We start from the raw sequence: 14,527 nt of genomic DNA on the forward strand, positions 1-14,527 counted from the left end.
TAAATATAGAAAACTGGCTCCCTAATGTGTTTACCTTACCTGACGTCCACAATAGGTACTCCTACGCACTTGGAAATGAAGGGGTGAAGGGAGGGGTTTATACCGCTGCAGACTGGTTGTATAATAATATACTTATTATAATATATGTGTGACCCACAGGGAGGCAATCTGATCAAGGCTACGGCTCCAAGGATGAGCTACACCAGGAGCTGGCAGAGCCTTCACATGCAGCTGTCCTGTTGTCCGAACAGAGTAAAAATACCAAAGCACAACACAACGGTGAGAGAAGCTACTTTCATTATCATGTGCTGTATGTGTTATAAATACCTCCATTTTACTTTTTGCACATCAGCATTGAGTGTGTATTATTATGTACAACCAGGGGGCGACATTGCCGGCTCAGTGGACAGTGCAGTCACAGTATCAGAACCCCCAAGTCCTGTTGATGTGCCCTCACCTGTCCCGAGCATTGTAAAGCCGTCTACAGGGAACTATGATGGTGAAGCAGGTGAGGAGGAAGATGAGGCTTTAACTTTAACTGAAACGTGACTTTGAATTGTTTAAATGTGCTTTGTCACTTCTCAGCCTTTTTAAAAAATTTCTATGTAGATTCTTTTTGTTTTTTCACTTTTCAACTCTTAAGTTTCATACCTGCACATATTCTACAGTTACAGGGAAGCTGTTCAGGAGACACAGCAAGAACAATAAAGTGTCTCTCCCTGATGACGACGCCCCTCTAGCATCAGGGGACGTGGCCAGCCAGTCTCAACAACAGCGGCAGAAATCCTTCTCTGAGCGCAGCTGTAGCTTCAGCGCTGAAAGTCGTGCTGGAATGCTCCTAGAGAAAGGCGTGGACCACATGGCCAGCCAGATGGGCGCCGATGCTCGCATCCTGGCTGCAGCGCTTTCTGCCGGTCAAACTCCACCTCCCAGCAGTGTGTCCAAAGCACTTTTTAAAGATCTGGAGGAGGAACCTGAAGACGATCAGGGCTTGATGCATGGGAAGCTACCAGCGGAAGACGAGCCAGGGGCATCAGAAAAAGGGAAGGAAAATGACGAAGATGTGGAAGGGAGTGAGGAACAAATAGAAAAAGAAGAACTAAAGCAAACTGAAGCACATGAAGATGAATCTGGGGTACGAGGAGCAACTCTGGAGAGGGCAGACGTGAAGGTGGGTGCTGACCCACTTTCCCTCCTGGTATCAGAGAGTGAAGAGTCGGCCTCTGTTACCAGCCAGGAGCCACCGCGCTCGGTGCCAGCCGTGGTGTCCCGCAACCTGGCTGAGGAGATCGAAATGTACATGAGCCTGAGGAGTCCTATGGGTGCCAAGTCCTCCAGCATGGAACTCCAGCAGTCCCAGGGAGACTCCACTGACCCCCCTCAGCCCACAAAGACCATGGAGCGCAGGTCCAGCCTTCCCGTGCCTCCTGTCAATACTCCGAGTGGCTCTCCGGGCGACACACCCAAGCGCAGCCCCAACACTGTCACTCGCTCCAAGACATTTGTCGCAAAGACAAAAGCCCATGCCCGCACCACGGCCAGCCCGAGTAATAGGTCGTCCTCACTGACAGCACTAGTCAAGTCCTCGCAGGGAGGGTCTCTGGGCTCAGTCATAAACTCTATTTCAGGCATAAAGATGGACACTCTGTTGTCGGGCCCTAAAATTGATGTGCTAAAGTCGAGCATGAAGCAGGCGGCAAATGTAGCCAGCAAAGTGTGGGGGGCAGTGGCATCAGCTTACTCCTACTCAGATGATGAGGTGAGGCTCCTTAAAGGATAATTCTAAATATTTAAACCCACTTTTATTTTTATTTTGTCAAGGTTTTGTAGCCAAAATCAAGATTTTCCTCATTCAGTCTGTAAATATGTGCTCCATCGGTCTTTATTCTGCAGGATGAACAAGCTCAGGGTGGTGGCGGTGGCTTCCCATCAAATCTGGATGAGCACACGTTGGCTGCACACGATGTCGATGAGAGCCCTGATAGAGGGATCATCCCAGGTTTGGTGGCCAATGGTTTGAACCAGAGCTGCACCAGCCTAGGCAGCAGCAGTGGCAGCAGCGACACAGGCAGAGGGACCCACCAGATGCGTAAGCACACACTCTAGCGTAGACATGAGAGAAGTAGAAGAGATGGGTTTAATGAGGTGCTGTCTCAGGTGTGAGAGCTGCGGTATCAGCTGTAAAAAGTCTAATTCTCTCTCTGTCTGCAGATCCAACCCCAGGACGAGCAGGCAGGGGTCCCGACTCTGAGCAAAGCTCCTTACATCACGCTTCCTCCTCAAGCATCTACCAAAACTGTGCATTGGAGGTCAGACTTAACATATACAACCAACTACTGTGGTGCGGCTTGTGCTGCCCTCCTTGTCACATTAGTAACCGGGATGTTATATTTCTCTGCTGACAGGTGCTGATGTCGAGCTGCTCCCAGTGCCGCTCCTGTGAGGCTCTGGTGTATGATGAGGAGATCATGGCAGGCTGGACAGCCGATGACTCCAACCTCAATACCAACTGTCATTTCTGTCAAGCAGCCTTCCTTCCCTTTTTGCACGTCGAGTTTCATGACTTGCGCACGTTAACCGGGTAGGAATATCTTGTCGTCCATCATATCCATACCCCTGTACTTATTTTAAAGTAGCGTTAAGATGAATTACACAAACTTCTTCCTCTTGGAATAAACGTCTTAACGAATACAAATGATCGATAATCTGATCTATCTGATAATGATCGAAAACTTTTTTCTTCTCTCTTTCAGGTTCTATATGAATCCCAGTGCCTCAGGAGACAGTATCCACAGCGCCCATCCCACAGCCAGCGGTTCAGCTGACATTAAGACACAAGACCTTATCAGTTTCCCTGAGGAGGAACCTAGAGAGACACCAGATGATCGACCCGGAACTCATAATAGGTACGGCTTCATGGGAATCTCTTGCATGCTCCACTAGGGACACTTGGATTAACCCTGCAAAAAGCTTAATATCTGTATCCTATATGAGTTCTCTTTGCCTTTTTCTGTTTCTAGTCTGATTCCGGAGCCGGTGCAGTCTGACCCTCTGGGTCTGCTAGAGCACAACTCTGCAGGGAAGCAGCAGAGATGCAGCGGGACGTCACTGACGCGCAGCAACAGTGTTGGAGGACCGTTGCAGAGCCTGGACTACTCCCAGAGACCTGGTCACGGTGTATCCACAACCAGCTTGCCCTGCAGCCTGCAAGAGGTGTCGGTCAGTGTCACAAACTAACCTTATCACTTTTAAATGTGGCTGGTAACCCTGTATTTGCAATGCAGTGAAACTAACTGGTGCAATGCAATGTGCGTGTGATTGTCAGGATGGCATGGGGACCAAACGGCCCAACCCCAAGCCTGTGTCTGTGCCGTACCTCAGCCCCTTGGTGCTACGTAAGGAGCTGGAGACCCTGATGGAGAATGAGGGGGATCAGGTAAGCACACATATGTATCCAGATGTTCTGACAGTAGGGCTACAAAGCTTTATAGAAGTTTGTTGTCTTGTAATTCTAACTTCTCTTTGTCCATCCAGGTGATCTACACCCACAAGTTCCTGAGCCAGCACCCCATCATCTTCTGGAACCTGGTGTGGTATTTCCGCCGCTTGGAACTGCCCACTCATTTACCCGGTCTAATTCTGACCTCTGAACACTGCAACAATGGAGTACAGGTTGGATAATTAATAATTTATCTATGACTATTGTTTTGTTTGTTCTGCACCAGTCTGATAGAGCAAGCTGATACTTTCCCACACAATGTCTTTGCAGCTCCCTCTGACGTCACTGTCCCAGGACAGTAAGCAGGTGTATGTCCAGCTCCTGTGGGACAACATCAACCTGCACCGGGAACCTAGAGAACCCCTCTACCTGCTGTGGAGGAGCTTGTGTGAGTGTGCACACAAAGACACATATTAGTTTCAGACCATGTTGTCCACCATCACGTGTTCAACTTTTTATTTTATCTTCTGAAACAGTTTTATATAACTGTGCAAAATCTTTGCTGCAATATCATTGTTGGTCAGCAGGGGTCAGAAATTTGGCTAATTCGTTAAGGGATCTTTGTGTGTTTGTGTTTCCTAGTGGAGAAGAAGGGAACGCTGGCTCCGACCGACCACCAGGAGATCCGCACCCTCCTCAACACAATTGTTCGCAGCATCCAGACCAATGACGTCTACGGACCAATCAACCTGTTGATCCGAGAGATCAAGCGGTGCCCGGAGGGGACCAAACGGCAAAGGTCAGCCCCCTTCTTTGTTTTTTACTTTCCCACATTTGTGATTCATGTAGTGTCATTGAATAAAAGTATTCTGCCTCATTTGTGTGGTGTGACTTTCTCTCAGGAGTATCTATAGAGAAATACTGTTTCTGTCACTGGTGTCGTTGGGACGGGAGAACATCGATGTAGGTGAGTGTATGACCTCAACACCATTTAGGGCGTATTCACTCCTGAAGGTTCAAACCAAACTCTTTGTTACATTGTTTACATATTTTTAAACTATCATTGATTATTATAATGCAAAACCCCAGACAACCACTGCTCCTCTGACTTTGTGAATCTCCACACCCCCGTCTCTTTTAAACCTGCAGAGGCCTTCGACAGGGAGTACCGCATGGCTTACGACGAGCTGAGCCCCGAGCAGCTCAAGTCGTTGCACCGCATCGATCAGCCACCCACCCCCAGCGTTCAGTGGTGCCTTAAAAGCTTCGGAGCCCCGTTCATCTGACGGGCCAACATGAGCAGCAAAGATGAAATTATCGGAGGGAAGGATCGGTTGGTGGCGCGGGGTGTGAGCGGAAAATAATTTGTAATTTAACACCTTCAATTGTCCAAACATGGTACTTCTTCTTCCCTCTGTCTTGAAAGATGCCTACTGTCTGCTTATTAAGCTTGTCGTGGCTTTTCTAATCAGATGGTGTATAGAATGATGAATCACTGTACAGAATGTATTGACTGCCCCTGTGGTGTAGATATATCTGCTGTGTGTGTGTGTGTGTGTGCCCGTGTGTGTGTGTGAGGGAGGGAGGGAGGGAGAGAGAGAAAGAGACATCATGGCGTCAATTCTCTTGTAGCCTTTTCAACACTTTGCTTATGCCCACATTAGTTCAGTGCGATTTGTTTGAGACTGTGTACAGACCCCAACTGTTCCTTTCTGCACTTTCTAACAAAAACAAAAAAAAACACAAACAAAACGGTAACTCAAGTCCACCTGTCTTTTTGTACATATCTTTTTTTACTTGAGGGAAATCTGAAACCGGAGTTGCCTATTATTTTTTTGCAACGTCTAAACTGTTTAATCCAAGTCTTATTGAATGTTTCGTTGCGTATGTACAGGTCGAAAATACGTGTAAATACGTGTCGGTAGCAGACGTGTCCGTGGGAGACGACTGTCGATGACAATCACTAATTAATCGTCGCTAAAACCGATACACGACATTCCACATTCCCTGTGAGCAAAACAGGTCTTAAAGAAGCAGTGATCTCTTCAACCATACCCATGTGATTAAAACCTGCTATTTGGAGAGAAACCATTAACAAAAAGATAAAAAAATCTATCATAAGTAAAAACGTGTGCCACACTACTGATCCCCACACATTAAAATAAGACACATGCTCTCTTGAGGTGTCAGTGTATTTTTAATATCTTTTTAACAGTAACTCACTGTACTTGTCCAGCTTACACGCCTCCTTGTTATTATGAATTAGAGCTGCAATGTAATAATTACATGTATTCTTCACTGTAGCATAAAGTAATTTTTTTTTTAATTAGTAATATTAATTGCTGACAGGATGCTTTGAATATTCGTGGTAACTTTTTTGGGGCGTTCTGCACAGCTGATACGGCGTCAAAGAAGAAACGTGACATTCCACTAAATGCCGAAAGAGACGGAGAGAAAGTCAAAGTAACGTGCTGCGATGAACTGTTGGGAAATGCCAGCAGATGGTCCCACTGTAGATTTGGGGACTGGGACGATGACTTGTACAGATGTAAAATTTTCAATTTGCACTGCATCGATGAAAACCTGACCTAAACCCGGGGTGATGCCGGGACGAGACCTCCTCAGAATATTAACGATAAACAAAGCAAAAAGAAAATTCTCAATTATTTATTTTTGTATTATTGACATTTGGATTGCAGACAGTTTAGTAACTTAGCATTTTTAAGACTAACAATCCCCTCTTTCCCTTTCAATCTGTCTTAAGGGCTTAAGGGCCCCCCTGTGCTGACTTTGTAAATTTGTTCTCCTCGTGGCAGAGGGTGTACAGAAAAGACTGTTCTTTAACAATGATAGATTAAGTGATCTCTTACCGTCCTGTGGAAAAGGAATTGAATGTCTAAACTTAAATGCGCTGCAATAAATGAATTTGTGAACTGATTGAAACTGAAATGTGTCTTGTGTTTTTGTCTCTGCTCCGGCTTTGTGCTTTACTTATTTCCTCAGCTCTGTTCTCAAGCACACAAATATACTGTCTTTATATGTTTTCAATATATGTTTTTATGGCTCACGTTAAATCGGCAGACTGGAAAATCTTGTAAACTTTCCCTTCCGTCAACATTCATTTCCAGGTCTGCATCAATCTGTATCCTCCATCTTGCTCACCTCATTTCTTTTGTCTTCGTCCTTCACCATCACATCTGCGTCAATCCCCTCTCTGAAGTGTCATACCTGCTCTTCACACATGATTTCTCTTCAAATCACAAACAGTCCAACGGGTCTGGACTTGACGGCTTTAGTTTTAAGCAGATTTTTTGCGGAATATCATAATATAACATTTAGAGATTTTCTTTTAAACTGCAGGGCTAATTTTACTTCAGCCCCGTACGTTTCCCTATATATTCTTTTATTTTTTCGGTCATTTAGGATGTTTCTATGATATGCTATCCCATATTAAGTCCCATGTGTACTCACAAGCTTGTATGTAGTGATCAAAAACCACATCACTATATCTATCTGTCTATCATCACTCTCTGTATTACTACATTTATCTATCACTATCTATCGCTCTGTTTTTATATATCTATCAATATCTATAATAACAGAAACAACACGTTTAGTTACACTTAAATAATAGATATTAAATTATAATTAAGTGATCATTTGAAAGGCAACGTTTTCAGCCTGTGTCTAACTTAAACTAAATTCCTTTCTTTCTGATGAAATGATAATCACCAATATCCTTCCGCCAAGCAACATAGTTCTCGGAGAGCTGCAGTGTTTCCGGCGGGGCGCGTGAATCCGGTGCAGGTGTTCCCATTAAAGCTGCTCCACGGTTACCCACGCGGACCCTCAGGTGAGCCGGCGGGGAGGAGACGGAAGATGGCGCCGAGACGCACAAGGAACGCGGGGAGCGTCCCGAACAACGAGCAGATGAGACGCAGCAGGCTGGCTCTGCTCATCCAGCAGTTTGAGAAAGACGGTGTGTTCAGCTTGGTTAATGTCCGCTTCAACATGGTCCTACCGTTGTCCCTAAAACACCCACGTTTATGTCCTCCAGCCCAGGAGCGCATGAACGAGCTGGAGGCCAAACTGGACAACATGCTGTCCACGGTGGACAAGGTGTTCGAGGTGGAGCTGATGAAGATGCCTCCTTCTCTTCAAAACACCCACATCAGAGATTTAATCAGTGGTCAGTGGTTTTTATTTAGTTCCTAAAATGTATTTGTCCTAGTTCTACAATATACTGTGACTTTTTTATTGTTTGTGTGCAGATTGAAGTTGGAAAACCTTGTGTTCTTCCTACCTGGTTTATCTGCAATGAAAATGTATTTTTTTTTTCCTTTTAAATTAAACTCAACTTCCTTTTATTCCTGTTCATGTGTGTCTCTAATGTAAGTTTGAATCATTAACTTCAATAATGTTATGTTCTTTCATTACATGCCGACTATTTCAGAGGTCAGTTAAGTCAATCTTCAGATCAGTTCTAATTTTTTTTTAACTAAAAGCAACAACATTCATAGAATAACTTCCTCTTTAGCAATTGGTGTACAAAGTACAAAACAACGTTCATTGTGTTTTGTACTTTGTACACCAATTGCTAAAGAGGAAGTTATTCTATGAATGTTGTTGCTATGACAGAGATCAACAAACTGCCAAAATATAAATGATCAACTCCCCCGCCCCCACTGACTGTGCGCTTTTAAATTTTATTCATATTGAACTCGTCGTGTGTCCAAATCCCAACAAATTAGATTTTCTCACTTCTCAAACGGTCCTGTGTTACAGAGGAGGAAATCTCAGCCAGTGATGTATCAATTGCCATGAAGGTGAGCTGACAGAAATCTCACCTTTTTTATAATTTTATTTTTTTTATTATTATAGTTATAACCGGCTTAGCTGTCACCCTTTTTGCAGAACGAGTCCCTCGAGCTGCACCAGCCCCTCAAGAGGTGTCACAGTAAACGAGGTGACTTACTTTTTTTTTTAGTTACACTACCTTTGAAAATCCTGCACAAAATCCAATTTAAATAGTTTTAATGGTCATTTGTGCTTTTATTTTTGTAGTCAAACCAACTGCTTCTACCACAGCTCAGTCTGCTTCAGTCCAGAGGGCCTCACACAAGACCTCTAAGGTAGCTGATGATGGAGCAGGTGATGTGTGGACATGCACGTTAAAGGAGACGACAGCTTTTCTAATGTGTGCATTGAGTGATGCGACTGATCTAATACTTTCATATGCTCAGGGGTTTTAAATATGGACTGTCAAAGGTCAAGATAACTGTTGCCTCATAAACTCTTTTTTTTTTTTCCATCTCAGCCTCGAGAGAATCCTTTCAAAAACGTGTTTGGCCTCTTGAACATAGCTCAAGTTTGCCTCAGCGAATTTAGTCTTACTTTGGACCACTCGCCCATTGGACTCAAAGATTATAACTGCAGGTTTGTAACTCTAGATTTTTCTTTACTCGCAGGCAGTAAATGGCATAAACAGGACACGGACGTTAGCCGGCAGTAGCAGCACAGGAAATATCCGGTAGGAAGTGTAGAAATGTGTGACTTCTGCTGAACTTCGTGCAGCCTGCTGATGTTGCCGTTGATTTTATTTATTTTTCTTCTACAGGGGCTCCACAGTCACTGCCAAGAGGACTCAAAGCCGCTTGACAAAAACCAATGAGCAGACACCAGCCACCAAACCCAAACTCAGGTTTTGGGGGGGGTTATCATTTCACCTCCGCTGATATTTGTACCTTTTTTGGCTTCTAAAGGCCAGTTCATTTTGAATATGAGGAGCTGATGTGACTCTTGTTTTGTCTCAGGTCGGTCGTCTCTGCTGGTGATCTGCACTGTTCAATGGCCGGCTCAGCTGCACACATCACCGTCACCACAGCACAGGGGCAGGTATGGTGCTAAATGCAGGATTACGCAAAAGCTATTGGACTGATTTTCCCAAAACTTGGTGTGAGGGTGGGATATGGGCTGAGGAAAAAGGGGAAAAAAATCTGGCATATTTTGGGAACTGATATCTTTGAATGTGTGCAGTCTGGTGCCGCTTGATTGATTTTATGGGGATCCCTTTGAGGGCCATTTTAGTTATTTAATTTAATGCATGTAGATTTGACCAAACCATGTAATACCCGCAGAAATGCTTAACCCTCTGTCATGATATAAAGTTCCGTAGATGAGACATCTTGCCTTCCTGCTAATATTTAGCTTGACTGTAAATACTGGATGTGCGTGTTGCCAACGTGTATGTACTGAATGGATTCTACATGTGGTTCTCTTCCTTCTAGACCGTCAGCTTCTCTGAAGAGACCAAGGAGGAAATAAACCTCGACATGCTGGATGACGTGGCGTGGTGCCAGATTCAGAAGCTGACGGTAATGGTGAACTTTACATTTTTTTTAAATGTGACTTATTGGTGTCAGTAAGTTCATTACCAGAACAAAAGGAGTTAAAAGGCTTTTGACGTCTGAAAGCATCTTGAAATGTACCGTTTTCCCCTTTGTCGGATTTTGGACTTTCAGAATCTGATGGAGTATCTGTCCAGGCGAAATCGCTGCCACCGATGAGTGAAGATGCCTGAACACGTCCACTGAGACACTTGGATTTTTTTTACGTGTTTTAAAACATTTATAATAAAGCTTATTTGCGTTATATGTGACTACACACTGCATTTGTATGATTTAGTCCATAAAATGACAAAACAAAGGCCTGTAATTAAATTGATCATGTTTGTAAAATGTGTCAAGAAAAATAGACCCAGTCACAACAAACTACCTACTTCTTTTTAATCTTAAAAAAGGAATTACACCAAAGCTGTGATGCGTCACTGTAGCTGCTTCATCTCCACTTCCATGGGCGCCGCTCTGTGTGGCTGGGTGGAGGGAGATCTGGACGACGTGGACAGGGCGTGCGTCTCCTCAGGAGCCATTCGTGGATAGAAGGGACCGACCAGCCAGTTGAGCGGCGTGTTGTTCACCAGATAATCCATGACGTTGTCCAGAGAGCTGCTCATTTTGCCCAGCTGTGCTCTGCTGCTGGTCAGCATGCTGTCGGGCAGGTCTCCCAGCACCTTGGCCTTGCTGAAGTTGCCGTAGACCTGCGAGGCAGAGCGGCCGAGGGAGAGCACCTCCTGCTGGACGTGGTTGGGGAGGCCCTGCAGGCCGGAGACGATGACCAGACAGGTGGTTTGGAGCTGCTGGGTGAGGGAACGTGCCAGGGCCAAGGTGTTAGACTCAATATCCTGCGAGGAAGGAATGGACAGATTCAGCTTTGATGACATTTATGTCCCCAAAAAAGTTTTTTACATGTTCAGATGAAATTGACAGAATTAGTTTTTTTTTTTTCCTTTTTTAACTGCACAAATCATTCCTTCAGGCTGGAGATTTAGAGCAGCCTGTTAGAAGTTCAATAGAAGTAGAAACATTCCCAATGCATCAAATCTGCTCAATTTGCACTTGATGGTCTATATTAGAAATTAAAATAGAACACGTTTGTGGTGTTGCACTTTGTTTAGTACGTAACAAGAGACATTTGATGTTTTGTACTGTTGCGTTGTCTTTTATTTTGTGCACCGGCCGGCAAGCCAAGTTTCCTCCTCACCTCTGCGTCATGACCATGCTCCTGGGTTGGACTATTGGACTTCCACGCCACCAAAGAGTTGAGCTTGTCATTAACCATCTGGTTCGCCCCGCCAATATGCTTTCTGCCGTATTCAATCTGGGAAAACAAACGCAACTGAGCAATTGATCCACCTTTTGTAGAGACCACAGATGAACGGAATTTTTCATATTGTGAGAGCCAGCGGACCCACCATGTCAACAGTGGAGTTGAGCCCCGAGATGAATCCCATGCTGCGCTGCTTGCCATCTTGGATTTTGGCCACAGCCCTGGTGTATGCCCGCTTCCTCAGCTTCGTGGAGAGAGAACCCAGTCGCACGTAGTAGCTCACATTACTCCTATCAAAGCCTTTCACAGTTTTGGCCTCCAGCTCTGTCACGAGGGAGGGAAAGGTAACATGTTTAGTTATAAAAAAAATAAAATCTAAATTGATGGCAATTAAGTCATTGATCCTTAATCGTGACGTGTGAAGACGTCTGCTACAAATTGCTATGATGTTAAGTAACTGGAAGCATTAAAGCCATGACGCATATCAACTGGTTAATTTCGGAAAAGAGAAGCACATAGTGTACAGGCTTGTTTGTTATAATCTTCTGCAGGTCACAGTTCACTCTAAACAACTGCTCCTTTTAATGAACGAGAAAAACAGGCCACGCAAATTTAGATCCTCAGAATTTCCCCTGTAAACCCCCCCCCCCCCCCAAACTGGAACAAATCCAGTTTAAACAACGTACTCCAAGATAACTGGCCCCTGATTCAGCTTGTTAGAGATAAACAAGCTGTTTCACCAGCCGCTCTCATTTTGAAAAACAACTCTCTGTATAAGCTTGTGTATTTTCAGCCTGGTATTTAGTATTCTATAGATGATTGTAGGATATTTTTATGGAATAGGAAATGAACTACACCTTTCTATTGAGCAGCTTTTAATATTAATTTTAGATTAAAAAAATTCCTCCTATGAAATCTGATCCTAGGCCTCTAAGAAAAGTACTGAAACAACCTATAAGCGTAGACCAGTCTTTGTTTGAGTCTTTAACTGCCTCGTCTGAAGAGGGGCCAGTGCCTGAAACATTACCAGGGCAGTAAATACATTTGTGGGCGCTGCCAATGGTGTGTGGACTGGGCCAAGTTAAGTGTTTTTATTCTTTTATAACTGGGATTTTATTTGTTGTTTTTTTAAATGTAATTTTACTTGTAATATTTTATTAGTGAAGCACCTAACTTTGTTTTAAGAAGTGCTATATAAGTAAATGTTTTATAAGTTCTTGTCTTCTGTGTCCAGCTACTAGTGCTTATCAAGTTCGGATGTGCGAGCTCTTGTACACTCTCTGAATGGGCCTTTAACCTCACTAACGGAATTGGGAGAGGAGCAGATGTATGCGTTTCAAGGGGTTGATGTTGCTGTGGCTTAGTTTGAGTTGCCTCCCCCACTCACCCAGCTCATCCTCCGTCAGAGGCAGGTACTGCTCCACCAGGCTCTCGGACGTACTGAGCGCCGTGTCCACTCCGCTGCTGACCAGCTGGGCCACTCTGCTCTCCAGCACTGTGCTGACACTCCCAGTGACCACAGTCTTGGTCCTCTCCATGCCACCCTGCACCGCGTCCCGAGTCCTCCCCACGACACTGGTTAGTGTGTCTGAGACCGTGTCCTTGGCCGTGATCACCACATCCTTGGCACTGGAAACGATCTGGACGGGGACATAAACATGGACAAATAAATAAATGATTAAGTTGAGAAAGACCAGACATCGGACGTGGCTGAACTCTGATTAGCCAACATCAATTGTGAAATAGGAACTTGTGAAATTTGGAAATCCAGTTAATACCTGCTCAGAGGGCTGGTGCAGAATCGGCAAAGTTTTCTCAATCTTGTCCAAACCTTTACAGGCGAGGTCATTGGCAATGGCAACTGCAAGCAACAAATAAAGCAAATAACATGAACAGATTTAATCTTTAAGCTTTGCAATTCTATAAAAATGTTCCCCTAGATTATACTGTACATTTATGCTCATTGTAGTGTGATTATGAACTGGGTGAAAGTTCAGAAAGGGCCAGAGCCAGCCGCCCCAACTTGAACATCCTGTGTGACTCACATAGTCATAACTATTCTCTTAGTTTCACTTCACAGGCTTTGTCATCAGATAAAAGTTTGAAGCCACGTCTACGTACATATGCTAGCCAGTTAAGTGAAATTCACACCAAAGGCTTCTTACTCTGAGGCTCCAGTTTGTCCATGATGGGCGAAGCAGTGGTGAGGGCCACGGAGGTGATGGTGCGGACTCCCTGTTCGGCGGCCTCACACACGCTCCTGATGTAAGGGTGGGTGTCCTTGGTGGTGCAGTACATGCTGGACACCAAGCCGTAGGTGGAGCTCACCAGAGGGAGGTTGGTCACCCTCTCCACCACATTCTGTCAGGACATAAACAGGAAACATTAGTTTATTCAAATTGCTCTATTATTTGGTCCGGAGGTGCCTCCTTTTACAGATACATATCTATTTTTTTTATGTTATATACTTATTCCTATTGGTTAATTCATATATAATTCTGAATATTGTGTGGCAGGAACTTCTGATATGCTTTACATACATTATTTTTGCATTGCTGAACAGATACATATCTATTTTGTTATTACTTTATATTTATATTCTTGTTTTTGATTCCCCCCCCAAATTCATTTAGCCTCTATATGAATAACATAACATTCAGTATTTAACTCAACTAAATCATACACATTTAGGGTTTACAATGTAACAGAATATAATAAAAAGTGAAAGCAATAACCAGATGGATTGACAATTCTTCAAGGTATATTAAGATTAATAGTAATAAGGCAGAAAGGTCTGACTGTTCCATACTTTGACATGGACGTTTTATTTTGGTATTTGTCAGCTGACAGAAATTGACCTACATAACCAGTGTGATGTTGAAAACAGGAGATCAAAGTCTTTTACACTCACCTGATGTAAGATGACGTCAGCTGCTGCCATGTCTCCTGAAAGAAAAACTACTTTTAAACGTTTGATAAACTAAACAAATTGTGTGAATGCATCATTGCAAAAGTTACAATAGGTTAAAATAAAATATAAGACGATCTGTCATTAAAACTCACCGAGTGTTGTCTGTCTCTGTTCCTTTCAGTGAACTGATGCCGCATGAGGAGCAGCAGCTGGATTTATACAGTGCGCAACTATCGCGAGATCTTACACAGCGTCGTTTCTGGGCCAAAGGTAAAGGGGCCAAAAGTTGAGTTGGGGAAATCCTGTGAAATCATTCGTCACGAGTCTGTGACACATGACTGCAGACTGATTCATCATGGTTTCATAAGACATTGGCTTCTCCTGCTCACAGGAGGATTAATAACATTTTCTAGAGGGGGCGTCTGCTCGACAAAAATCTGGAAATAACATTCTTAAAGACAACAGTCTTAAATGTTCTTTAAGTACACACAGAAACTTCATAGGGAAACGTT

General features: G+C 43.9%; 3 protein-coding genes across 8 annotated transcripts in view; 2 read left to right on the forward strand and 1 right to left on the reverse strand.

Annotated features, from left to right (window-relative positions):
- Positions 1–6,382, forward strand: part of dennd4c (DENN/MADD domain containing 4C) — a 32,860-nt gene extending 26,478 nt beyond the window's left edge. For 2 of the 4 annotated variants that reach the window (XM_034569440.1, XM_034569443.1), the window contains 14 exons: positions 160–279; positions 383–508; positions 669–1,759; positions 1,894–2,089; positions 2,212–2,309; positions 2,406–2,581; positions 2,754–2,906; positions 3,021–3,219; positions 3,326–3,436; positions 3,535–3,672; positions 3,770–3,887; positions 4,082–4,238; positions 4,342–4,406; positions 4,589–6,382. In XM_034569440.1, the coding sequence (XP_034425331.1) occupies positions 160–279; positions 383–508; positions 669–1,759; positions 1,894–2,089; positions 2,212–2,309; positions 2,406–2,581; positions 2,754–2,906; positions 3,021–3,219; positions 3,326–3,436; positions 3,535–3,672; positions 3,770–3,887; positions 4,082–4,238; positions 4,342–4,406; positions 4,589–4,725 (2,885 nt within the window). In that variant the 3' untranslated portion in view covers positions 4,726–6,382. Of the gene's footprint in view, positions 1–159; positions 280–382; positions 509–668; positions 1,760–1,893; positions 2,090–2,211; positions 2,310–2,405; positions 2,582–2,753; positions 2,907–3,012; positions 3,220–3,325; positions 3,437–3,534; positions 3,673–3,769; positions 3,888–4,081; positions 4,239–4,341; positions 4,407–4,588 lie in introns of all 4 variants that reach the window. The other 2 variants (XM_034569441.1, XM_034569442.1) reach the window with 2 other exon arrangements.
- Positions 6,383–7,191: 809 nt separating this feature from the next.
- On the forward strand, positions 7,192–10,097 carry cdca9 (cell division cycle associated 9). Its single transcript, XM_034569553.1, has 10 exons — positions 7,192–7,418; positions 7,497–7,628; positions 8,225–8,265; positions 8,354–8,405; positions 8,504–8,571; positions 8,908–8,969; positions 9,057–9,140; positions 9,253–9,334; positions 9,727–9,813; positions 9,961–10,097. Exons 1-10 carry the CDS (start codon positions 7,319–7,321, stop codon positions 10,003–10,005), a joined length of 753 nt encoding a protein of 250 aa, XP_034425444.1. The 5' UTR covers positions 7,192–7,318; the 3' UTR covers positions 10,006–10,097.
- A 113-nt stretch (positions 10,098–10,210) lies between these two features.
- On the reverse strand, positions 10,211–14,218 carry plin2 (perilipin 2). 3 transcript variants are annotated; one of them, XM_034569534.1, is made up of 8 exons: positions 14,168–14,218; positions 14,016–14,047; positions 13,270–13,465; positions 12,883–12,965; positions 12,492–12,744; positions 11,250–11,428; positions 11,039–11,173; positions 10,211–10,679 (listed from the first exon to the last, which is right to left on the reverse strand). In XM_034569534.1, exons 2-8 carry the CDS (start codon positions 14,043–14,045, stop codon positions 10,263–10,265), a joined length of 1,293 nt encoding a protein of 430 aa, XP_034425425.1. In that variant the 5' UTR covers positions 14,046–14,047; positions 14,168–14,218; the 3' UTR covers positions 10,211–10,262. The 3 variants fall into 3 exon arrangements, with proteins under 3 accessions (XP_034425425.1, XP_034425426.1, XP_034425424.1); XM_034569535.1 differs by having other exon boundaries at positions 11,039–11,155; positions 14,016–14,050; positions 14,168–14,208; XM_034569533.1 differs by having other exon boundaries at positions 14,016–14,050; positions 14,168–14,208.
- Positions 14,219–14,527: the final 309 nt, after the last annotated feature.

This window comes from Hippoglossus hippoglossus, chromosome 18 (genome assembly GCF_009819705.1).
Source record: "Hippoglossus hippoglossus isolate fHipHip1 chromosome 18, fHipHip1.pri, whole genome shotgun sequence".
Lineage (NCBI taxonomy): Eukaryota > Metazoa > Chordata > Actinopteri > Pleuronectiformes > Pleuronectidae > Hippoglossus > Hippoglossus hippoglossus.

Bases quoted from the DNA above. Each gene is read 5' to 3' on its own strand.
- cdca9 (XM_034569553.1), top strand. From the start codon at position 7,319: ATGGCGCCGAGACGCACAAGGAACGCGGGGAGCGTCCCGAACAACGAG. The intron at 8,572-8,907 runs GTAGCTGATGAT...CTTTACTCGCAG, and splicing joins CCTCACACAAGACCTCTAAG to GCAGTAAATGGCATAAACAG. The intron at 8,970-9,056 runs GTAGGAAGTGTA...TTTCTTCTACAG, and splicing joins AGCAGCACAGGAAATATCCG to GGGCTCCACAGTCACTGCCA.
- plin2 (XM_034569534.1), bottom strand. From the start codon at position 14,045: ATGGCAGCAGCTGACGTCATCTTACATCAG. The intron at 13,466-14,015 runs GTGAGTGTAAAA...ATGTCCTGACAG, and splicing joins CTGACGTCATCTTACATCAG to AATGTGGTGGAGAGGGTGAC. The intron at 11,429-12,491 runs GTGAGTGGGGGA...CCCTCGTGACAG, and splicing joins TCTGACGGAGGATGAGCTGG to AGCTGGAGGCCAAAACTGTG.